Below are 26,078 nucleotides of genomic sequence, written 5' to 3'. Positions count from 1 at the left end.
TCTCCACATCTTTAACAGGACTCGACCTATAGGGGATACTCAGGGTAGACTTTTATCCTAGAAGAAGAAAACTTGTGCCTAGAAATTAGATCTTGGTTAAGCTGTTGAATATAAAGCTTAATTTTATTCTATATTTAAATGCGGAGAGAATGTCTTCTTATGGACAGCTCAAACAACTGTCATAGTTTCCCCTTGATGCTCAGGGCACTGAATGATACCCACCTATCTTATGTATGTATGTATGCATGTATGTATGTATGTATGTATGTATGTATGCATGCATGCATGCATGCATGTATATGTGCCAATACTTGAGTTTTTTCATTCAAGGTTGGTATTTTACCATTTGAACCATATAGAGTCTATTGGTAGTTAATTGGAGATCAGAATATCATGAACCTTCCTACCTGGATTGGCTTTGAACTGTAATCTCAGATCTCAGCCTTCCAAGTAGCTATGGTCACAGGTGTGAAGCACAAGTGCCTGGCCACATTCACCTATCTTTTGGCTTGAATACAGCTTCCAGGAGTTTGCATTCCTCTAGAGGATGTTTTATGACCTTATTAAAAGCTAGATCTCTGCCTCTCTGACTATCTCTCTCTCTCTCTCTCTTGCTCTCTCCCCCTTCTCTCTCTCTCTATGACCCCATGGACATGGACAATCAAGAAGATATCTTGGAGTCAGTATAAATATTAGCTTCTTCCCTTCTGAAAGGGAAGGCTCCAGAGCTGGCTCTCAACTCAGCCTTTTGTGTGGACACATACCTGTCAGGGGCAGCTTTGACTCAATGACCTCCTGTGGGCTTGCTACCCAACACTGCATTTCCATGGTCCATGAACTTGTTTGCATTCACGAAGAGTTCCCAATCCATGCGGTTAAATGGCCGGTCTATCAGTTCTGGTTGTCTAAAAATGTTTTTGGTCATCCCCTGCTTTAACTGTGGTGTCTCATTTAAGCATGTTGGTTGAGGTACCCCCTACTGGAGCTTAACTGGTCACACAATAGTGGAGCAGTCTAAGTGTGTCATTGTTGGACTTTGGGTACCCATTTGGTTCCCTCATCTGTCTTGAATCTCTTGGATCTGGAGTGTGTTGGGAGTTAGTCTGATGAAGGGTCTGAGATCCTATGTCAGCCTGGTCGAAGACAAGATGTGTTTCATCTGAAGCCAATATTATAGTGAGCAAAGTTTGTTCTCAGGTAGAGTGTAAGTTGCAAAAATGCTGTCTTTCCTAGAGTCCAAGATGACTGTATGTCTGGGATATGTAGGTGGGGGAAACAGAAGGGAAAAAGTTAGAGTGGTAGAGAGAGACTGGACTTACACCAGTGACCATTATTCTCCTTCAAACCTATGGAATTGTAAAGAAAATGTAGGTAGGTGCCAGTGGCTCACACTTGTCATCCTCAGAAGACTGAGACTTCTTGAATGTAAGCCAGCTGACATGGTAGCAACCAAAGCTTCCAGTGTTTGAACCTATGAAAGACTCTACCTGCTTGCCTGTGCTAGAAATAAGAGCAGCCATTTAAGAAAAACTTAGTGGCTACTAAATCCTAAGACTGCATTAAATGAATCCTGTTCTTGGTATTCAAAGAAACAAAAACATACTTGTCACAGAATTTAGTTAACATCTTACAACTGATCATGTGTGTAGCTTAGATAAATGCAATCACGGTAAATGTCTATATGATCCAGGATTTTGTTTTTACTTTGAATTGGGGGCCTTTGTTGTTTAAAAGTTTATTAAAAACTAAAATCTGGGGGTTGGAGTCATGGCTCAGATGGTAGAATGTCTGCTCATGATCAAAAGCAAAGTTCAGATATGGAGTTTGAGTCCTGGTCTTGGACAAAAAATAAAGAAAGAAAAACTAAGATCTGTTTCTGTAAAAAAAAAGTGTCTACTAATAATGAATTAGCTCAGATAAATGTTATACCTGCTGATGATCACTATGTACTCATTAAAAATCAGATATAGTATTGATTAACCTGTGAGATTGGTGTGCAATATCTTTAGGTTAGAACGGAAGCTCCAAAGCCTGGATCTGCAATCCTAGCTACTCAGGAGGTTGAGCTATGAGGATCATGGCTCAAAGCCAGCTGGGCAGACAAACCTGTGAGACTCTGATCTCTAATTAACCAGATAAAAAGCCTAAAGTAGAGGTGTGCTCAAGTGGTACAGTGCCAGCTTTGAGTGCAAAAGCTAGGAAATAGCATGAGGCCCTGAGTTCAAGCCCCAGTTCTGGAACAACAGCAAAGCATGCTCCATCACATTTATGGGGGATCATTCTGTACATTGGTGAAATGGGGGTGTTTTGCCTCAGACTAAACAAAAGACAGGGGAAAGAGGACTCTGACTGCTCCCCTCCACCCCAACCATAGCTCATAAATGGAGGGTTGTTTTTTTTTTGAGACACAAAAGATTACACCCAGGGTAATTATCACCCAAGGGTGAATCAGACTGGCATGGTAAAGTCATTAATTACACCAGTTGTTTCTTGATTATATATATTGCTGTGATGACTATTTCTCTGATTATTGCTTTTTAACATCTGATTAATTAATGACTGACTCAAAGATACTCAATACAGTTCTCTGTGATTCTAGCTTGGCATTGCTAAATGTTTTTACTTTTTTGAAATGTTTTTGAAATGTTTTTACTTTTTTTGTAGATGTGTATTTATGTGTCTGTTGGTTCTGGGGCTTGAACTCAGGGTCTGGGTACTGTTCCTGAGGGTTTGTTTTTGTTTTGTTTTTTCCTCAAGGGTAGCTCTGTACTGCTTGAACCACAGCTCTATTGCTGGCTTTTTGGTGGTTAATTGGAAGTAAGAGTCCGAGGGATTTTCCTGCCTGGGCTGGCTTTGAACCTAGATCCTTATCTGAGTAGCTAGGCACGGGCCACTGACGCCCAGCTATGAGTGACATATTAAGTTAGGAACATAAAAATATAGTAATGAAGCACTTGCTGGTTGAGGAAATTGTTAGGTTTGGTAGAGAAAGGCAAACTGCAAATTACATTTATTGGTTTAAGTATTTATTATTATTATTATTATTTTGTTGTTATTGTTGTTCTAATGCTCGGGATCAAACCCAAAGTCTAAAGAATGCAGGTGCCAAGAACTTACCTATTCCTTTCTGAAATTCTCAGGGATTCCTAGACTCTGGTTCAGTTACTTGTCCTTTGGCACCCCCTTCTGGGAGAATCACTCATAAGTCTGTGCAGCTCTTCCCAGAGGAGCAGCTTGGGCTATCGGCTGTCCTGCCAGAGAGAAGGCCCCACTGAGGGGAAGCATCTGCTGGGGTGAGATGGTGGAGGGAAGACCAGCCTGCACTCAAGAGCCCAGCAGGCATGGGTACAGAGGCCAAGCCTACAGGCCTGGCTTCTGTCAGAGTACAGCCCCTTCCATGCTGTGGGCGGGCACTTCCTGGAGGATATAGCTGGTCTTGACACTTATTTTCACCTTCTACCCAGCACCTGGCTCTTTGAAAACCCTCCTGAGCTTCTCTCCACATGCAGGGTAATGGGCAGCCCCAGCCTTGATGCAATGGCGCTTCACCTTTTGTTTCCATGCTGCTGCTCTGGTCATATTTCTTCTAACTGCTCATGTCACATCCTGTGATCTTTGTCCCCAAAGCAGGCCAAACCTTTGCCTATGTCCTACTTCCCTCTGCCCGGAGTACTTGGTTATCCATTCCTTATTGCAAGTCAGAACTTCTCCTCAAGTCCTGACTCAAATATCATCTCCCCAAGGAATATCCCTCAACTTCGCAGGCAGAAGGAAGGGTTTTTTGTTTGTTTGTTTGTTTTTTGTTTCCCTTTTTGGGTGCTCTGAGGTCCTGGTCCCTGTCACTCAGTATGCTTGGTGCATGGTGATGGTGCATGACTCTGTTCTCTTATTCATCCCCACCCTCTGAGCTGGCCCAGTGTCATATTCTTATTACTTAGCAGGGGGCCTGGCACACTGCGGTACTGCAAAACGATTTATGGAATGAATGAAAGAATAAATGAATGTGCTTCCTGACTGTAGTATTTAGAGATTCACTAATTGAAGGAGGACATCCAAGACAGATGTGTTTAAGTATGGGTCCGACTCCACCCAAGCCCTGGAGCTGGGAGGATGAGCTTTTAGGCAGAAGAAGGATAATCGGTCTTTTGTGATTCTTAGCTGCTTCTATTCCTGCAGGTGGGTCCCTGAAACTGGCTGAGTCCGTCTTAGCCATTAAGTGTCATGACGTCATCTCAGGAATGCAGTTAAGGCTTTGTTGGGCTGCACAAGAACCCGTGGAAAGGGCATCAGCTGTCAGAACTAGAGGCACCAGGGATGGGTAGGATGTGGGCTTTGGTGGGGGATCCTCTGCTCACACAGTTGCCTTCTGCCTGAGCTGGACCATCAACTGGATCAAGTACAGCTGGACTGTGGATTCTGAGAAGCCTTGCCCTAACGGCCACAGGTCAGAGCCTTTCCTGAGAGAATGTGGTGGGTGTGTGCTTGTAGCCTCTGGAGAACAGAGCTGGGCAGCGTACTTGCTGCAGAGGGCAAGTGCAGTGTGGACAGGTGTCCCAACGTGTAGCTGGGGCACTGAGGGGGTTGAGGACTCCAAATGGAAAGTTCAAAGACGTGAGTTTGAATCCAGCTCTAAGTGGGTCAAGTTGTGTGATCTTGGGAAATTCCTTAAACGGAGAGAGTTTTGTTCTTTTCTTCTCAGGAAAATGGGGTAACAATACCTTTTTCCTAAGGCCATTGTGAGGAGGAAATGGGGGTAATGGGTAGAAGATGCTGCTCTTGCTAGACATTGGTGGCTTGGGCCTATAATTCCAGCTACTCAAGAAGCTGAGATCTGAGGAGTGTGGTTGGAAGCCAGCCCTGGAAGGAGAGACTGTGAGACTCTTATCTCCAATTAACCACCAAAAAAAAAAAAAAAAAAAGGAAGTAGAGTTGTGGCTCAAGTGCTAGAGAAAAATAGCTGAGGGCTTGTGTGCATGCACACACACACACACACACACACACACACACACACACACACACACACACACACACACACACACACACACACTACTCCTGCTGGTGCTGGTCTGGCTCCACAGGGGCAGAAGCCATGATTATCATAAAGAATCTGTCCTCTGAGAACAGGGATTCTCATCTCCGTCTCTGTAGGAAGTGGGGAGCAGTAAGTCACAGGCAGCAGAAAGCCTTAGCTTCAAGGAAGCTGAGGGCAGGACCAAGGACTGTAGGGTCACAGGGACTGTGCTGAGGGTATGTCAACTCTTACAAGGGTCATGCAAAAGGTGATGGAAGGGGTAAAGATGGCTGGCAATGCCTGTGTGTGCACACACTGAAGTAAGAAAGAAAACAGCAGCAGAAGAACTGGGTTGGGTTTCCTGGGAGGTATAATTATTTGCCTATCCCAGGCAAAACATTAAAAAAAATTATAGGGGGGGCGAAGGCATCCTGGCGTGGGATATTAAAATTTCCATTGTGAATGACAGAAACACCAAGTCACTTTAGAGTGTTTAGCTTGTCTTCCTAATAGATGGGATGGAGGGGACATGAACACAGCTTTCTGTACCCTGGAGGCCCGAGTCCCAGTGAAGAGATACAGCTGTCTCTGAGCTTGTGCAGGGAAGCTTCTTGAATGAGTGCTTTTGAGTCAGGTTGGCTGGGGGCCAGCCACCATGGGAAGCAAGTCCCCAGGACAGGGTACAGGATGTGGTGGAAAGTTGTAGAAGGAAGCATCTGTCCCTCCTTGGGCTGATCCAGATCAGATGCTACTCTTTTCTCCCAGATTCTCAAGTGTCCCCAGCGGTGCCACCTCTTCATCCCTCCCTCATTCACCCCCTACCCTGGGCTGGGACCCAGCTACTATGCCAGACACACCAGTGGAGGAGTCCCTCTTCCAGATCATCCATTGTTTTCACCACTATGCTGCTCGGGAAGGGGACATGGAGACGCTGTCCCTGGAGGAGTTGAAGGCCCTGCTCATGGACAATGTGCCCCGCTTCATGGAGAAATTGGTACGTAGGATCCAGGATCGAGGCAGAGGAGGGAGAGGGGACCTGGATATCCACATGGGGTTTGTTATAGTTGAGTCAGTGGCGAGGAGAATACTTAGGTAGGCGGAGCTGACTTCCACCAGAATCTCCATTTTGGAGGAGGGAAGAAAGGGAGGCAGTGTGGAGGGCAGGCTCTGCCACTTTTATTTCTTGTCCTTCCCTCTCCAGAGGCTCTCTGCTAATCCCTGAGATTTAGCCCTAATGTGGAAGCTGGTGATTATTCTGACTATCCCAGTCTACACCTCCCTTCTTCTCAGAGGCTCATTTCATCAGCGCCAATGCCACAAACCTTGCACCACTTTCCCAACCCTTACAACTCTAGTTTTTTTCTGCCCCTTGGCCATATGATGCTGTGGGGGTGGCCCTAGGCTGGGCTTGGATAAGAACTATAATCTCTTGTCCTAGGAGTTTCTCAGTTGGATGGGTCCAGATCTAGCTGCCTGTTTGGAAACCCATCCACTGGGGCCTGGTTATCTTCTCTGTCTGTCATCAGGCTTAGCCTGTGATTACTGGGCTCCATCTGGACTGGAAAACCTGGAAGAGTGTCCACCAGTGCTGCCTTCTGTTCTCTGTCCCATTCCACTGTCTCTGGGCTGTTATCTCTAGAGAATGTCAGGTTCCACCCATTCCAGGAAATGACTCTCCTTGGATCATCCTGGATTCAATGTCCAGCATTGGGAAGGGGCAGAGTTGCAATCACACCCTCCATGTACTAGAGTGTGCCTCTGAGGTCCTAGAGAGGGAGAATTTGGGCAGAACCTTATTGTGTTGAATCCTGCTTCGAGGAAACCCTTTCCTTTCCAGGGGAAAACTCCAAGGGGCTATTTCTAGGCTGCCAGGCTCTGCACTTAATTAAAGGGCTCACAATCCCATTTGGAGACAGGGCCCTGATAATAGGGCCCTCAGGGACAGACACCTGGGCACAAGTGGCAGACCTGCCTGATGGAGCCTGGGCAAGGCTGGAGCCAGGCAGTGGAGACAGCTGGCTGGAGGCAGGAAGCCTCTGGCGATAGGTTTGCAGGACCAGTAGATGGTAGCGGGTGGTGAGGGGAGAGAGGCTGGGAAGCTACTTGCAGCAGATTCCAGATATATTGACTTCCAGAATGCTCCACTTGGGGTGAAGCATGCTCATGCCTACCAGCCAAACCTTGTGATAACCTGCTCCATCTGCCATACTCTGGGCCCCGCCCCACCTGTTTTGTCTCCATTTTTCCCATTTCCATGTTCTGCTTGGATCCTTGACTTTCTTCATGCCCCTGCTCCACGTCAGATGCCTCCTTCTTCTCCTCCACCATTCCCAGTCCTCAGCTCCACCTGCTAGGAACATTCTGGACAGTTCCAGGGTGTGTGGCTTTGTCCTTCCCATCATTCTGCACTTGGTGTGGTTGACACAGGCGAAGTATCACAAATAATGTCTAGGCAGATGCCTCTGTAGGCCAATATATGCCCCTGCTTGATGCTGGCCCAGTAGTCATGCTGCGACTCAGGTGTGAGGGACACCTTGCCCTTGAGGGGTGCCCCACATAGGAAGGAAGGCAGTGACCTGTGGTCAGGAAGCCCACCTGGGTGTCCCCTCAGGGAGTTTATGGTGTAGCTGGGAAGCCAAACTCCCTGACCGTGCATCTGCAGATCTCAGCTGCTCAGGGCTGCTCAGGATCTGTGTACAGCCCGAGAATGGCACCATTTTTGTCCTCTGTGCGCACACCTGTGCCTCATCAGTGTTTTTGCAGACTGTGGCATTGTCATCATAGTCTAGGAGTGTTGAGTTGTTTCCCTGCAGGCCCATTGCAGGAGGGGCCTGCTCCATCATCCTGTGACCCTCCAGCCCAACTGGGGCTGGGGGGTGGGGGTGGGGTGGGGCTGGTGCTTGGACTGTGTGCCTCCGTGGATGGTTGACCCTCTGCCATTCTTCAGGGCCGGAACGAGCCGTACTACATCTCTGAGTTGTTCCGGGCAGCAGACAAGAACAAGGACAACCAGATCTGCTTCGAGGAGTTCCTATACATCTTGGGCAAGCTGGTGAAGGACTACCACCTGCAGTACCACCGGCAGCTGTGTGCCCACTACTGTGCCCAGCACAACCTCTACTAGAGGGAGAGCAGCTGGCCTCCCCACCCCTCCCAGCTGCCCCAGGGAACATGTGGTCTAGCTATGGGCAGTGGAGCAGGAACACTACTGTGTGTGTGTGTGTGTGTGTGTGTGTGCGCGCACATATATGTGTATAAACAGTCTCATAAATGATTCTGCTCTCATTCAACTCATGATTCCTGATAACCCCTAATGGTCCAGGAAGAGATGGTGAGATGGTTCATTCCATTTGGGAACGGGGGAAGAAACAGCCCTTGAATCCAAGGTGTCCTTGTCAGATAGGAGCCTGTCTGGGGGGGGGGAGATAGCCCCTGCCCTCTGCTTCAGTCTGTGAGGAGGCAGCTCTTTACTCAGTCAGGTGACCAAGGAAGGAAGCCAAGGCTCACAGTCATACTACTAGTTGCTCATTTGGCACAGGCAGGACTAGAGGGGAGCCCTGTGGGCAAGGGTGCACTGCATGAACCCTAATCTTGAAGGTGTCCCTGTTTTAAAGGAGATCTTACACAAGGGGAGGAGGATGGGGAGGAGAGGTACATTTCAAACAGAGGGAGCAGCAGTGGAGACTCACGCATGCATCCAGGAGCAGTGGAAATGCACCTGGAAGTTCTCTAAGGAGAGATCACATACGCTCAGTTTGATTGAGTGGATCTGGATTTTCCAGAGTCTGGGAGACCCTGAGAGTTGAGCATTGGGATTTTAACTTGATCTTGTTTAAGCGTAGGAAGGCAGGAGCAGATGCCCAGCTCTGGGTCTTTCAGAAACCATCTGTAAGCTTGGAGGATGGATGAGAAGAGGGAGGCTGGGGATCCCCAGTAGGGGTTTCTGTGCAGCTGAGTAGAGCCAGTGAGAACCAGGTCAGTAGAGAATGGGTGGGGATGGAAGGGAGCAAGTAGACATGAGATAAATGTGAACATCTCATACCTGGGGACAAACTGAGGGAGGAGAGGGAGCCGGAGTGGAGTCCAGGTTTCAGGCCCTAGTGACTGATTTGGTGTAGATGGCATGGATATTACAGGTATCAGGGTGGGAAACAGTGAGCCAGGGAAGGCTGTGTGCTGGATTTTGTGTGTGCTGAGTCAGAGAGAGAAACAGGGCTAGGCTGACAACTCAACCTGGTGGAATGGTAGTCACCTGTCACCAAAAGAGCAAGGAGCGGAACCTGAGAACTGTCAACCAGAGCAGGCTTCCTGGAAGAGGGCAGGGTTGGGTCTGTGTTTTGCTAATAAAACCTGATGATAGATATGGGTGTTGCTGCTGACTCTGACTTATTCATGCTTCAGTGGCTCAAGCTTGCTGTGGTCCCTGATCCCTCCTAACTGAGACCAGTGCCTGTGTGTCAGTACCCTGGGTCACCTTCTCCTTGGGATCCTAGGAGTTGAAGGCAAAAATCCCCCAGAGGCTTTCCTTTGCCTTCAGGCTCTGCCATAGCCTGTCTTTGGTGGATGATCTTTTCTGAGGATGGGTCTGGGAGCTGGTGTCCTGAGTTTACTGAGGTAGAGACATTTTTTTTTTAAAACATGATGAAGAGGGGAAGGGTGGGTGAATGCAATGCTCAGACTCAATGCATATATGTAAAAATTGAACTAGGAAAATTGAGGGGATAGGTGGGGTTGGAAGAGATGGGAGAGAATTATGAAAGGGTGCCATTGGTTAAGATGCATGTTGAAGTGAGACTCCTTTGAATAACTAGTTAAAGATTTAAAAAAAACCCACAAACCAAGAGCTCATTTCATTGCTCTTGGGTAGATTCTGCATCCCACTTCCCTTTTGGCCTTACCCCATCTGCTCTGCTATGATTGTGCGGGGTTCCGGTACCTGGCCTACACCTGGCCCAGCACCAGCACTCCACCACCTTAGCAGGTGTTTGAAGAAGGAATACAAGAAGGTGAGGAGAGGGACTGGAATCTAGTGACCTGGACCTGACCTCCCTCCTGTAGGGCCCCTTGGTCACATCTTGGTTCTGTCATGGTGACAGGAGCCTGGATTACTCAGCCCACATTTCCTCCAGGCCAGGGAGAGTCCTTCCTGCACCTCATTGGAGAGGTGCTGGGTTCTACCCAAGGACACAACAAGCCCAAGGCCCCTGTGACTTCCTCCAACCCCCTCCTGGGGAATTTCTCCACCAGTTCTGTCTGTCCTCATTTCCTTAGCATCAGGATGGGCTGGGCCAGATCTGTTGGGACACACATCTGAGGACTGAGACATGTTCCTCTCCCCGCAACTTGCCCCATGTCCGTTGGTTGATTGCAAGCTCTGCCTTTCCCCAATATGTTTACCCAATTCTTGTTACCCACATCTGTGAAGTCAATTCTTCCTGGCTCCTGGCTCTCTGTGGAGCGTCAAGGCTGTTTTCCTAAGGGGTGGGGGACATACTTGTGAATGGTGACAGTTCATGGTTTCATTGATCAGTCTATACAGGATTCTGGCAGGAAGCTATAACTAACTCATGACAGAAACTCACTCAAGATCCTGGGGAAGGACCTTGAGAAATGCCTGGGCCTCGATTTCCCCATTGGTCAAATAGAGATAATTGTGCCTAAATAATGTCCACTCCACAAAGTTGCTGGGAATATTAAATGAGGGCATCAATCTTTTCAAAGTAGAGGTAAGGCATGTATGCCAGATCATATAAAATGGTACGTAGAGCATCATAGGTATGAGCTAGGGGCAAACCTTGGTTGAAAACTTGTCATATTATCTGGCAGAAAGGCCACTGGCTTCCAACTTAGAGACTGAGTTACTGTTTGTCAATGAAGTTAGATGATTGATGGGTTTGTATTGTGCATTCTTCCAAAAAAAATGACCTAAAGTGATTATATGTGAAAAAGAGAATCACCTCATTGGGTGAGGGAAAGGCCAACAGTTCAACTTTGTGCTTATTTATAATCTCCATAACCACCAAACACCCAATAGGTGCTAGATCCTGAGAGTGAAGTGAGTGTGGCTTCTCTTCTAGAGAGTCTCCAATCCCCAAAGAGAAGACAGACAATACGCAGGCAGATCATTGTACCAATGGGTCGGTGCTGTGAGGATAAGGTTTGGGTGGCACAGAGTAGAGAGATAGTAAGCTGGGTAGGTGGGGTGGGGCAATGAGGGTCAGCGGGTGGTGTCTGAGTTGGATGAGAAGGATGAGGAAGATGTCAGTAGGATGTAGAGTGGCTCCAGCAGGCATAGGATGGAATTATGTCACATCGTACCATGTCATCTAAATCGTGCAGAGATTAAATATCCTGTCTCTCCAAGGATTTCAGTTTCCTCTTGTGTGTAGTATATACATGACCCCTAAGGTTAAGCAGGTGTAGGTAAAGCACTGAGGAGATTTTCTGACATGTGGCGCATGCGTAGTGAATGTTAGCTGATCTGTATACCCATTAGCTACTCTTACTACAACTTTGGTTGCTCTTGTGGTGCGTGCCAGGCATTGTGCTGGGTCCTAGGAGGCAAAGATGCCTCCTGCAGAGAAAAAGTCTGGCCAGGAGGATTCCCAATCTAGCCCAAGAACCAGGCGTAGATCAGCAGCACTCAAGGCTTTTGCTCATCTTACTTAGCCCCAGCACTCTACACATTTTAAATTAACTTCTTATGAAAATATAATGCACAGTAAGAAAATGGGCAATTTACAGATATTTTGATTTTTTTTTTTTTGTCAGTCATGGAGCTTGAACTCTGGGCCTGGGCGCTGTCCCTCAGCTCTTCAGCTCAAGGCTAGTGCTCTACCACTTGAACCACAGCACCACTTCCGGTTTTCAGAGATCAGAGTCTCACAGACTTTCCTGCCCCGGCTGGCTTTGAACTATGATCCTCAGATCTCAGTCTTCTGAGTAGCTAGGATTATAGGCATGAGCCACCAGTGCCCAGCTTTGATTCTTTTTTGAAAAAAACTATCTATTTATTTTGTCAGTCTTGGAGCTTGAGCTGAGGGCCTGGGTGCTGTCCCTGAGCCTTTTGCTCAAGGTTAGTGCTCTACCACTTTGAGCCATAATGCCACTTCTAGCTTTTGAGTAGTTATTGGAGATAAGAGTCTCATGAGGACTTTTCTGTCCGAGCTGGTTTCAAACCATGATCCTCAGATTTCAGTCTCCTGAGTAGCTAGGATTATAAGTGGGAGCCTCTGGCACCTAGCTTGCTTCTATTTTTAATCCTCATAAGATAGAATTTTTGTTTTAAAGAGGTCACCATTAAAAATTGAAAAAATTATGGATTTGTGGTCAAATACATATAATATTAAATACATATAGTATTAAATACATAAAACATTGTTTACATTTTTGCCATTTTAAGTGTACATTTCAGTAGTGTTAAAGTACATTTACATTGTTGGGCAACTGAGCTCTGGAACCCTGTTCATCTTGCAAAACACATTCCATACCCATCAAATGGCTGTCCATTTTCCTTTCCTTCCAGCCTCTGGCAGTGAGAATTCTACTTACTGTCCTATGGATTTAATTACACTCAATAATGCATTTAAGTGGAACTATACAGCATTTGTCTTTTTAGATTAGCTTATTTCACTTAGCATGATGTCTTCAAGGTTCGTCCATGCTGTAACATCAGTCAGTACAGCCTTCCTTTGTAAAGGCTGAATGTTATTCTATTGCAGGTGCACACCACAATTGATTAATCCACTCATTCATTGGTGGGCATGAGTTCTTTGTCCCCTTTGGTTATTGTTAACAAAGCTGACATGGACCTGTGTGTACAAACATCTTTTTGAGACCCTGCTTTGGACTCTGACTGTAGTCATCTACAAGTGGGATTACCGGATCCGGTGGTAACTCTTTTTTTTTTTATTTGCCTGGGCTTTAACTCAGAGTCTTGGTGGCTTGAACTCAGGGTTTGGGTGCTGTCCCTGAACTTCTTTGCACTCAAGGCCTGTGCTTTACCACTTGAGCTACAACACCATTTCCAGCTTTTTCTATGATAACACAATGTTTATCCAGGAACTACCATGCTGTTTTTCATAGAAGTTGTACCATTTTATATTCTCAGAAACAGTGTTCAATTCCTCTATGACTTTGTCAACCTTTTCTTTTTTTCTTCTGTCAGTTGTGGGGGCTGAACTCTGGGCCTGGGCGCTGTCCCTCAGCTCTTCAGCTCAAGGCTAGCGCTCTACCACTTGAGCCACAGTGCCACTTCCGGCTTTTTTCTGCTTATGTGGTGCTGAAGAATCGAACCCAGGGCCTCATGCATGCAAGGCAAGCGCTCTACCACTGAGCCACCTTCCCAGGCCTTGTCAACCTTCGTCGACCTTCAATTCCTCTATGACTTTGTCAACCTTTGTTGTTTTCTGCTTTAAAACAAAGTAGTATTCAACTGAACACAGGTGATGATTTGCCTTTCCCGAATGACTAGCGATGTTAAGCATTGTTTATGTGACTATTGGTCATTTGTATATATTCTTTGGTGATATATCTGTTTAAATCCTTTGCCCATTCTTTTATTGGGTTGTTTTGTTGTTAAGGAGTTGCTGAAGCTCTTTAACATTCTGGATATTAACTCTTTGTCAGAAACACAATTTAGAAATGTTTTCAACCATCCCATGGGTTCAAAGAATATTCTAATTTTAATATCCACTTAATAATTGACATAACTAATGTACTGAGAGGGTAGGTCACTAGTTCAAGGTCACAAGGCTAAAAAGCAAATAGTATAATGGAGCCCACATGGCCCTGGAAACCTGAAGGAGAGAGGCTAATTCCATTTACTACCACAAGGAGGAGATGATGGCCCAGCTATGGTGAAACACAGGGTCAATATTAGTTGACTTGATGCAGGAAGGAAGTCATGCTCTTGTTAGATCACATTCTGAAGCCTGATTCTCTAGGATTCAGTGCAACGATGACACATCTGCCATGGGAAACTTGAGGGTAAATCCCTTCACCGTTCTAGACCCGAGTTTCCTCATCTGCAGACCAGGCAAGTTCTGTATCCTGACTTTCCTAACAGGCATTTTCTGAGGCTCTGAGATAACATGAATGTGAAGTGTATTGTGCTATGAGAAAAATCGTACCACAGATCTTCAGCCATGGAAGTGTTGATCGGAGTGGGCATTTTGTTAGTGGTGGTAGATAGAAATGGGGTATTTGCTTCTGAAATCTTGGGAAAGTGGTTACTTCCTCTTCTCCGATTGGGAGTGAAGATGTCTAGCTTCTCCCAAGAACGTGCCTTCTCACCACACCAGGGCTGGGTTCTTCAGCCCAGGATCTTGGGGTCTGGCATATAACAATAATCATCCCAGAGAGGGTTGAAAGTTCCCTGCTGTGTTCCTGCAGTGACTTGGTACCTTGTGCACTGCAGAGGGATTTCAAATAGCCCAGGACACCCCCCAGCTTGCACAGTGGAATGAATGGTCATGGTAAGTGTGGATAGCAGGGTAGGAACTGGTCCAGTCTTTGATGGTACACATCCCCATGAAGACTCCAGGAAGCCCCCCAAACAACTCCCACAGCAAGATTCCAGCTTTCATTACCAAAAGCCAGCAGCTGAGCCCAGCTTTCTTTAGCCTTTTTGAAGTCTTTAGATCTTGTTGAGTAGCAGATGAAAGCTTCTGGGGGAATGCTTTTCTATGCACACACTCAAAATGCTACATTCAGCTTCAGTTTTGGAGAGTGCACTTACGGGTACCCAAAGGCATCCGAGTAGCATCAGAAACACCAGAGAGGGCTCAGATGTGGGGGTCTGGGAGGAGAAAAGGACAGGCTTCTAGAGTAAAGGAGTATGTGCTACAGTCCCCTCCTATCTCTTCTGCCAGGTGGTGCCCAGAAAATGCCTTCTGCCTTACTCTTCCCCATCTTCCTGGCCCTCGGAGATGTTCAATCTACATAGTAATTGGCACAGCCACCTGGTTGGGAAACCAGGGATGTTGCAACTCTGCAAGGGATTGCTGCTGCAGAATGGCCTGAGGCCAAGCCTTCCGCTATAAAAGGGAGCTGATGCTCAGTCCTGTACCTCCGTTGTCAACTCTTGTTTCAGGGACACTTGGTAAGTGAGACTGTCCAAGTCTGCCCTCTGCTTTAGGCTTCTCTTAGGGGGAGAGTTGGGAAAGTGGACTAATCTTCTAGAGAAGAGAGAACGTTCAGGGTAGTTTGCTGCCAAGATCCTGGGGCTCAGAGAGGAGAAGAGTGAGACAGGGAAGAGGAAGGAATGTTACTCTGGCACTGTGCAGTGGATGAGGGCACGTTCCTTCCATAAGTGTGTGTGTGTGTGTGTGTGTGTGTGTGTCTGTATTGAGCCCTCTCCCGTGCCTATATCCATATTATCCCACTCCTTCCCACCAGAGCCACAGACACCTGTTGGTTTAGCTATTTGGATGGTGTAGGCCAGGCCAAAGACACTACTAGAGTTCCAATGGTATCTCTTTAGTTTCACTCTATACCACCCCCATGTCAGGATTCCCATGTGGCTCTTCTTTTCAGGTGGACACATCACTGAGCATCATGTCGTCTGACCTGGAGTGTGCTTTGGACGGGATAATTAATGTCTATCACAGGTACTCCCTGACACAAGGGAATTATCACTCCCTCTACAAGGATGACCTGAAGAAGTTGCTAGTGGCAGAGGTTCCTAACTTGTTGAAGGTGAGGAGGGGCTGGCTGTGTTTGGGGTTCTCTGCCTGGTTCCAATCATGCCAGTGCCTCTGAGCCACTGTAGATAGACATGCCTCAGTTTTCTCCAAGATCTTTTACCCTTTGACTTTTCCCCCCTCAATCTTCACAGAATAAGGATGCAGACACCTGGTTCAAAGATTTGGATGTCAATTTAGATGGGGCAATCAACTTCGAGGAGTTCCTCATATTTGTGATAAAGATGGGTGTGTTAGCCCATGAAGACAGCCACAAGAACTAGCAGAACTGTGCAGGCTTGGAGAGTGGCACATGGGCATGTTCTTATAGAATAATAAAGTCATTCATACCTCAGGACTCTGACTCTCTTTCTTTTCTTTTTTGGAATAAGGCTCCAGGGGGTGAAGGAAGGGTTGGAAAAACTCAGAGGTTGGGACTGGGAAGGTAGCTCAGTGGTGGAGCGCTTGCCTTGCATGCCTGAGGCCCTGGGTTCGATTCCTCAGCACCACATAAGCAAAAAAAGAAAAAAGCCAGAAGTGGCGCTGTGGCTCAAGTGGTAGAGCGCTAGCCTTGAGCTGAAGAGCTGAGGGACAGCGCCCAGGCCCAGAGTTCAGGCCCCACGACCGGACCCTCCCCACCCCCCCCCGCCAAAAAAAAGAAAACTCAGAGGTTGAAGAAAATTGTCTTGTGCTCACCTTCATCACACTTTGGCTGTCTGTGCTTGTAAACATCATCTTGTGTCTTCATTGCTTGCTCCCTAGGCTTTTCAATCTCTTCCAGCCCTGTGGTCCCAGACTTAGAAAAAAGTCTGCAACACCAGAGCTGTTTTGCAAGTGGTTCTTAAATGAGTGATTTGGGAACAGAGTGATGTTAAAACACTGAGCTAAATTTGAATTTCCAGCTAAATGTCTTAGACTGGGCTCTTGGGATATTAGGGAAGTAGCTACGTAGATGTGTGTGTGTGTGTGTGTGTGTGTGTGTGTGTGTGTGTGTGTGTGTGTGTGTGTGTGTGTGTGTGTTGTGAGAGAGAAAGAGAGGCTGATGTACTACTATCTGTAGAATCTCATTTTAAATAACACTAGAAAAGTCCTCCCCTTCTATCTGCAATTCAACCATAAGAATTTCAGAAGCTTTCCTTTCCTATCTATTCCCACCCCACCAATAATACCAACCCAATGAAATGGTATCTGAAAGGGTGGATGGGTCAACATGTCAATAATGTTCACATCAAAGGATAATTCTCCCAAATGCTCCTCTAATTTCTGATGATCTATGAATTATCTAAACTAACTTCCCAATCATTGCAACCACGGAGCTATCCAAAGGCTTGGTAAAATGAGATGGCCAGAGACGAACGGGCACTTTTCACCAGCGATTAACCACCTAAAAGGAAGTTTTAAACTGTGGCTTGAGAAACTGCCATCCTCACGTAGGTGCTGTGACAGTGGTGTCAGCGATGGGGTGGGGGGAGGGAATAACTAAACCAGAGTCCTTGACTCGGCCAGTCCATACCTCTCTGAAATGAAATTGCCATTGATTCCACAACCATTATCAATCAATATTTTGAGTGTAGGCACAGAACATTCTTCTCTGGCTTCCACTAGATGCTTAAAAACAACAACAACAAAATCCTCAACAAGGTTAAAAACATTGTTCCCAGCTGTTGGCTTCTGGAGTATTGCTGTGGACATTATGTTTTTGGGGCTGGTTAGAATATTTATGGGGCTGTGTGTTGCCCAAAGGCTGGACTAGTTCCTGCCCTGTTCCCAAAGCCCCTTCATGATCTATTCTGTTCTGCAAGCTGGGGGTGTCCTGTGCTCAGGGAGACCAAAGGCTGGCTTAAAATCCCTGTGCATCACACAAGGCACCAAGCCACTGCACAAACACTGCACAAACCTTCAACCCGCTCTGGGATGATTATTATTGTATATTGGACCCCAGGATCCTGGGCTGAAGAGAAGAACCTCAACTCTGGGCTGATGAGGAGAGTTGTTTGGAAAAGCAAGACATACCAGGTGGCCATTGCACCAGGGTTATACGAGCAGTAACCTCTTCCTCAACAAAATCCTTCTTGGGTTAATTGGCTTCCAACAAGATGACTCACTTCAGATTACTAGACTTTTTGTTTGTAGTAGATTTAAATACATTAAAACACGAATGAACAGGAAAAGGAAGAGCTTAATCTCTTACGGTCCCAATGTTTTTAATTACCTGCCAGCTTTATTATCAACAACAGATCAGTGAGAATGGTTGGCAGAAAGCCTGCTGAAAGGTACAAGTGGGAAATAAAGTGGAATGGGAGTCTAGTTCTGGCATACAGACATGGGCCCCTGCTGGGGTAGTGGGAGGCTCAGGGAGTGAATTGCTTCTTTCTCAGTGTTGCTAAAGGCTATCCTTCTCCATTTCTCAAAGCTAGCTCTGCCCCAAGTCAGGACCATGAAACACACTCTACCATGCAGAAATAAGGCCTAGTCACTTCCGAGAGGAACCACAGTCCCTTGCCACAATTTTCTCCAACACACAGTCTGAAGGTGAGTAGCAGGCCACCAAAATGATCCAGAGGGAAAAAAGACAGGAAGGTTCTAGGTTCATCTATCTACATCTCACCTTCATTCAACAGAGTATAAAGTGTAGACAACTTAACTCAGTAATATACCAGAGAAGCAACCACCTTGATGCTACATCTCAGTTACCTAAGAGGGATGGTAGTGATGATGATGATGGCAATGATGGTGATGTTCATGATGGGGTGTGTGTGTGTGTGTGTGTGTGTGTGTGTGTGTGTGTGTGTGTGTGTGTGTGTACGCACGCACGCATGCTGAGGTTAAGGACAACATATCCTAGTATCTTTGATTGCGCTTGAAAGTAGACTTTAGATTTGCTAGTAACACATTCTTTGGGGGAAAGATTTACTGTTATTACTGTTATCGATAGCATTTACCTTTATCTGAAAGCTCAGCAAGTCTGCTTTGCCCATAAGAGAGGCCATCAGGCAGGTGGTGTTTGGAGCCCTGTTAAGTTCAACCATAAGTACTGGAGCACTGGTTGTGAAGGGCAGGATTAGTGCTGAGCTACCAAGAGTTGGTTCCAGAGCTCATGGTTGGGCAGAGGAGGAGGCCCAGGTAGAGCTAGTGGAGAAGGTAAGGAGGGAAGTTCCTCAGAGCTCTGTGGGGGAGCAGATTTGGAGATCATCATTTACAAACAACATTTCATGCATTACGGAACCTCCAAGCACAGTCAGTCCGGGTTTGTGGCTCAGAGTAAGGTGATTTGGTTTCCGATTTCCCCAGCTGCAAATGAAAAAAACAAGGCAGTGGGAAGTTGAGAAAGAAACAGCTTGGGCAGGAACCCTCCTGCAACATTTGAGCCCACAAAAGAGATCTTGCTTCACCCACTGAGGCAGATCCAGCCACTGAGATTTCCTTATAAGGATGACCTTGTCTGAAAATTTGCTTTTGCATTTTCTTCACCCAAGGGTCCTGGCTTTCTTGTGACAATTGTCTAAAATGGCATGGGGAAAATCTGGAATTGGACAACTGGTCTTTAGCAACTGAGTAAAAGAGCTACTTCCAGTGGGAAGGACATTTTCTACTTGGGGAACCAAATCATTTTGGTTGGGTCCAGATTCCATTTGATCTAAATTCATATGAGCAGAAGAGGGGAAGGAGTGTTACCCATGCTTACTGGGCTCTAGCTGTGTGTCAGTGTGAAAGGAAAATAATTTCAAACTTGGAAAAAGACAAAATGTTTCTGATCTCATGCTACTGTCTGAAGTAGGGCTTGCTTCTTCCTTGTCATTCTCTGATATTTAAGAAAAGTAAGTGGCAAAGTACATTTAACTAACATCTCACAACAGGTAAAGAAGAGAAAGTTTAGATCTGCTGGACAGGGTCATATGGTTTTATAGTCTAGTTGAGATGTTAAATCCAAACTGCCATGGTTTTTGCATCTTGTTAAATATTAAAAGGGTCAGAGTTAAAAAATTATATTTTTACTTAAGTGTTTCTTTCTGGAAGTCTTTATATATTATTGAATATTCTTCCAACTAGGTTTCTTTCTGTCTATCTATCTGTCTGTCTGTCTGTCTGTCTGTCTGTCTGTCTGTCTGTCTGTCTGTCTGTCTATCTATCTATCTATCTATCTATCTATCTATCTATCTATCTATCTAATCTATCTATCATCTATTTTGGCAGTGATACTGCTTTATTTTCTGCTATAGTGGCTGCTGGTGACCCATTGGAACCCTGAAAGAGTTACAGCTCTTTTTTTTAAAATTTAATTTAATTTTATTTGTGAACATGCTGTACAGAGGAGTTACAATTACATGGGCAGGTTAATGCGTACATTAGTTACAGCTTTTTTGATGGAATCTTGGCAACTCCTGCCTGGATGGTGCTCTGAAGCTGGCTGCCTTGTGTTGCCTGCTGTTCTTGATTCACAGGGTCTTTATTTTCATGAATTAAGGGAATGAAATCCATGGACAATGAAGGGTAAGCATAGAAGTATGGAAAAAAAAGAACTCTTGATGAGCAAGGGTGGTCCTGGGAGGGAGTTGCTACCCAATGGGCTATGTCTAGAAATTTTTATCTGTATAGCTTCAGGCATTGATGAACTTCTATGATAATTAGATGCTTGGAAGAACCAGTGAACGTTGCTCATTGATCTTGTCTATGATAGTTTGATTGGTTGTGAGCTTTTAGCCATTGTAGTTTGAAATTTACCTGTGGTTTCCACTCAGGTCTGTCCTACCTTCCCCTTTCCTGCATCTCTGGAACAAAGTGAAGGTTGAATTTTTTGGAATGTACTTTGCCATGTACCTAGAGATGTCTTTTTCCAGGTCCATTGCCCTAACTGTGCCCAACTGTGCCTGGCTGTCTGACTAACCTACATATTCAGTGGTACTGGGATTTGAACTCAGACCTTACACATGTCAGGCAGGCTCTTGAGCCATATACCTTCAACACTTTTTGCTTTTGTTATTTCTCAAATTGAGTCTCCATTTTTTTTACCTTGACTGGCCTGGAAAGAGTTTCTTGATCTCCCAAGTAACTAGGATTATAGGCATGAGCCATTGTGCCTTGTTCCAACTATCTTTTTTAAGGAAAAAAGATAAAAAGATTAAAAAAGATATGTCTACTATGTGTGTTGATAATTTTGCTTTTTTAGTATGAGACATAGTGGTAATTTATCTCATGACTGTCTTGTAACAACCATATAATAGAGGTAATCACTATTACTATTTCATATATGAGAAAATTTAGAGGGGTAAAGAAATGATGGTGTTTACCAGTCTGGGAAGTGGCAAAGCTAGGATTAGATTCCTCTCTACCATAGGTCAGAGAGTCTACTTCAGACTGGAGATGCTCTTTTGTAGCTATTTTTCCATTCAGCCTTCCCTTTGTATGCTTCTCTGACTCTTTCTCTTTAACCCCCTGCAGGGTCTTTGCAGTCCACAGTGACAGGTCATGAAAGGAGGTGCCTGATGGACTTTGTTCTTGTTCCTGCTCATGCTGCAGGGCGCTGGCCTGTGGTTCTCACTGCTGAGGTATTAGCAAGTCTTTCCTGGTATGAGCAACCTTCCTGACAAGGCTGCCTGTCTCACACATTGAATGAGAAGACTGGTATTTCAGCTTCTCTTAGGGTTTTCCCCAGTAACAATTCCTTCTTCCTCTTAGAGTGGAGGAAACTTCCTTCTAGTCTTAGAAGCTCTGAAGTTTCCATTAGCCAACGCCCATTTGATTGGAGAGAGAAGGTAATCTGGAACATAGATGTAAAATCAGACAGATTTTAGGCATCGCCCATGGCACAGGAATGCATGTACATTGTGCAGATTTGCCCTGCTACCTATCTCATGGCTAAACCAGACAGGATTTGCACAATTGAACTAGAGACCCTAATAATGACCACTCTCTGACCAGGGTACGTGTGCTCCCTTGACTTATATATTCTTTTATTTTTGCCAGTCCTGGGGGTTAAACTTAGGGCCTGGTCACTGTCCTGAGTTTCTTTTGCTCAAGACAAACACTCTGCTACTTGAGCACCACTTCTGATCTTTTCTGTTTATGAATTGAACCCAGGGCTTCATGCATGCTACACAAGCACACTACCACTAAACCACATTCTCAGCCCAAGCTTATATATTGTTGGTAGTGTGCTTGTCACCTCCAGATGTAGCATCTTTCTGGGAATTTTGGGTCCTCAGGGTTGTGTGCAAAGTAGCAGTCTGAACTGGGAAAGCTCACACTGTGACATCAGAGGATTTCCTGAGGTAGCTTTTAAGGAATTCAAATCATTCTGCTGTGTTCTCATAACTGGCACAAGCACACAGTCCATGGAAAAATGGTATCCAACCTGTTGTTGACTTTGGGAGTGACAGCTAATCTTACCAGTCAAGCTATTGAGGACCAACAAGACTCCCTGAACTCACTGAACAAAGAGGGCCAGACATATATGTGGACTATCAATTGGGATCAGAGTGACAGTTGGGACATACTCCATGAATGTGAATAAACTGACAGCATAGATCAAAGCAGAGAGAGAGCTGGGTAAGGGTGGATGTGGGCACAGGAGAGCAAGACATGATGACCTGGTTGCTGGCCTTCTATATGATTACCTATTCTTGGGGCTCAGGAACTTGGGAAATGGGCACTTCACATACCTGGATGTACCTGAGAGGGAACTGGTGTACTCAAATGAGCACAGATATGGACAAAAGCCTGGGTTGTCTCCTACTGACTTGTTGGTATGTCTGTTTAATAAAGGGACATTGAAAACACAAATGTCTCAGGATGAATGGTACAGATTGAAAAATGAAGTTCCTAGGAGGCCAGGGGCTCTATCCTCCTATCAAAATGAAAGGTAAAAAGAGGAGACCCAGACTTTTCTTGGACTCATGGTATCTGGGACCTACTTTTGATAATCTGTAGGTCCCATTAGGAGAAGCATTAAACCTATGCCATTGGGAGGTGGGAGTGAATTCTGACCCATGGTAGTGACAGGTGCAACAGGGCGTTTTTGGACGCTGGCCTGTGGTTCTCACTGCTGAATGCATTACAGGTATTGACACCTTGGCTGCAAAGAACATCCCTGCTGCCTGAGGGGCTGAGCTGCTCACAGCTAAGAATTGGAGCCACAGCAGTAGGGCATATGCACTCTTGCCTGCCACATGCCTAAGCTATCCCAGCCACATCTGGTTATTCAAACAAGAGAAGTGGAGAGCAAGACACTACTTTGATAATTCAGGACTTGGTGCAGACATGAATGTTATAAAAAAACCCTGTTCTCAAGGTAACAGGCATCTGAGACACAGAGATGGTCACAAGCTGAATACCATGGTTCTTCCCTCGGTGTCTGTGGTGAAAGACATTGTCATTATTGCCAAGCAGTGGCAACCCATTCTGGAGATTATTGTACTATTGTCTTGGTGAATGCCTTTTTCTCAATCCCTTTGAGGGTTGAGGATCGGGAGGGTTTGCATTTATTGTAGATCTTTCCATGGTATGTCTTCACTGGGCACCTGTGAGGAACGCCTCAACTCCCACATATAATATACTATCAAAGGGTGGAGGTTGGCTTTCAATGAATCCAAGTCTGCCAGGTGCTGGTGGCTCATGCCTATAATTTTAGCTACTCAGGAGGCTAAGATCTGAAGATTGAGATTTGAAGCCAGCTTGGGAAGACAAATCCAAGAGATGCTTATTTCCAATTAGCTAGCCAGAAATGGAGGTATAGCTCAAGTGGTAGAGCACCAGCCTTGAGTGAAACAGGCAAGTTTGTGTGTGAGAGCCTGAGTTCAAGTCCCAGTAACTGTACAACCCTATCTCTGAACAACAATAACACACGCCCAAGTCTCCATGACAAGATTTGGCCATCCACAACATGCAAGTGGAGGAGGAACTGTGCTAAGTCATTGACATATTGAGCAATGGCTGATAAAGTACTGACCTTGAAGAAGTCCAGGGCCCAGGACAGCAGGTGCAATTCCTATGGGCCACTTAGATAAGATGTCAAAGAAGAATCTCAGATATAGTCAAGAGAACATATTTGGCCCCAATGGCACCTTTGGAGCCTAGCGAGAGGTCCTTAGGTCACTGGAGATGTGTCTCATTGGGGTTGGGGGGGGCGGGCTTTGGACTTTATCCCCTTTCTCTCTCTCTTTGTTCCCTGGTTCCTGATGTGAAAATAGTTTCCTTCTGCCACATACTGTCACCATGAGCACCACAGGCCCAAAGCAATAGGGCCAATTGATCATGTGTCAAAATCTTTAAAACTGTGAGAAAAACCAACGCTTTCTCTTTTATAAGTTAATTTTCTGAGATAATTCATTATAATGACAGTAAGCTGACACACACTAGCCTCTTTTTTTTTTTTTTGTCAGTTGTGGGGCTTTAACTCAGGGCCTGGGGGGCTGTCCTTGAACTTTTGTTCTCAAGGCTAATGCTCTACCACTTTGAGCTATAGATCCACATTTAGATTTTAGGTAACTGCTGGTACCTGGTGGTCAGGCCCTTTAAAAGTTGGGTCTGGGCTGGGCATAGGTGCTCAAGTCTGTGCTGGCTGGGCTGAATGTCCCACATTGGGTCTGGGTGTAGAAGAAACATGCAAAAAATCATAGTAGTCTGCTTCCAGGACTTTCTCACATGCTCTTTCTGCTATGCTCAACTCCAGGAACAAATGAGGCTGAGGCAATAACCTCACAGATGAAGATATAGGCTCACAGAGGTCAAGGATGTCCAAGGGCTCAGAGCTGGTCCAAAGAGCCCTCATGGCGCTCCACACTGGGCTGGCAAGCAGTCTTGGTCCCAGCTCATGGGCTGAGTGAACATGGGTCCCAGCCTAGCATGGACAAGCTATAAGCTTGTCATCCCGACAGTCTTTGGCACTTCTTCTCTTTCACTGGGTAAACTTTTTGTGTTATGGCTTAGAAAGGTATCTGAACTCATTTGGTTGTAAGTTCTGGAAGGACAGCCATCTTTTCTTCTTAGTTGTTGTTCCTGCATTCCTGAGCTTAACCTGGTGTTTTTCATACAGTGATTTTGGGGGTATGGGCTGTCCCCAACATAGGCTCTATGGTTTCCCTCATTTGTAATAATTAGTATAAGCCTAAGTTAGTCCTGACAGAGAATCATACTAGCTCAAGATCTATGAACATATGACCACACAAAATGAACTCTAAGACACGGAAACAACAGGTCTCTCTCTCTCTTTTTTTTTTTCAGTTGTCAACCTTGATGTCGACAATGTACTGTATTTAGTTCTTCCTTCTTATTTTATTTCATTTTTCTTTTTTCAATTGGTTTATCCCTGACAATCTCTGTCTCTGATTGTGGTACCCTCTATCTTGTAGATGCATTTATATGATTAGGGGAAGGGAAATAACACAATGCTGAAAGAAGTACAAAAGATGACCTATTACAACAAAGATACTCACAGGACATGATATCGGAAATGAACTTTACAATTTTGTGGTAGTGGTGGGGGGAGAAGTAGGGGGAAGGAAAGGATGGGAGAGAACAACAATGGAGTGGGTAACAATGTTCAATGAGAAAGGTACCTTACTCATGATGTAACTAATTCCTCTGTACAGCATCTTTACAATAAAATAAAATTTAAAAAAGTATATGCTAAAAAATAAAAAGAAAATCTGAGGACATACATTTTTAAAAGGTCAATTGGGAATTCACAAAGACGGAGAAAAACTCATCAGGAACAGATACAAGATATTTTACAACTACCAAAAATCTTATTTCTAAAACAAGATGGATAAACAGGATTTTTTAAAATTAATTTTTATTTTTATTTTTTGTGAACATACTGTACAGAGGGGTTACAATTACATGGGCAAGATAATGCGCACATTTCTTATCAAGCATTGCAGCCTCCTCCTTTGTTAACCCTTCACATCCCTTCCCAGCCTCTCCCCCCACCCCTACAACCAATCCTCCCCCCTCCCCTCCCCCTCCCCCCTGTCCCCCCCACTAACATTGTAAAGTTTGTTTTTGACATGACAACTTATACTTCTCATTGTTGCAACAGGTCCACCTGTATCCTTAAACACTTAAAACAGGATTTTTAAAGATGTCTATTGACATTTGGGGGAGCGGATTGTAGTGGCAAAGATTTTAAAGGCAGACAATGTTGGATTTGATACTTAGTTACTTAGCTTTTGAATGCAATTTCTCCATCAGCAAGATAGATGTCCTGTCAGTGCCAGAAATGTGCAGGGCATTTCAGTCTGGATGGGTGGGTGGTGTCGGGTTTTGCTTCAGGATGAGTGAAATCTGAGTGGCTCCTGTTACAGTCAAAGCCACAGGTCAAAGCTGCTCTTGCATAACTGTGCCATGTCAGACAACTATCTCAAGATGAATCATAGAGAGATTTCTTC

General features: G+C 45.3%; 2 protein-coding genes across 2 annotated transcripts; both read left to right on the top strand.

The window, feature by feature from the left end:
* Positions 1-5,855: 5,855 nt before the first annotated feature.
* Positions 5,856-8,146, top strand: LOC138821557 (protein S100-A15A). Its single transcript, XM_070013920.1, has 2 exons — positions 5,856-6,005; positions 7,959-8,146. The coding sequence occupies exons 1-2, from the start codon at positions 5,856-5,858 to the stop codon at positions 8,133-8,135; spliced, it is 327 nt and encodes a 108-aa protein (XP_069870021.1). The 3' UTR covers positions 8,136-8,146.
* Positions 8,147-15,018: 6,872 nt separating this feature from the next.
* Positions 15,019-16,048, top strand: S100a8 (S100 calcium binding protein A8). Its single transcript, XM_070014074.1, has 3 exons — positions 15,019-15,113; positions 15,548-15,709; positions 15,849-16,048. Exons 2-3 carry the CDS (start codon positions 15,569-15,571, stop codon positions 15,975-15,977), a joined length of 270 nt encoding a protein of 89 aa, XP_069870175.1. The 5' UTR covers positions 15,019-15,113; positions 15,548-15,568; the 3' UTR covers positions 15,978-16,048.
* The last annotated feature ends 10,030 nt before the right edge of the window (positions 16,049-26,078 follow it).

This window comes from Dipodomys merriami, unplaced genomic scaffold (genome assembly GCF_024711535.1).
Source record: "Dipodomys merriami isolate MVZ:Mamm:240054 unplaced genomic scaffold, mDipMer1.0.p SCAF_92, whole genome shotgun sequence".
Taxonomy (NCBI): Eukaryota; Metazoa; Chordata; class Mammalia; order Rodentia; family Heteromyidae; genus Dipodomys; species Dipodomys merriami.
This window is presented reverse-complemented; position numbering and strand designations above follow the sequence as displayed.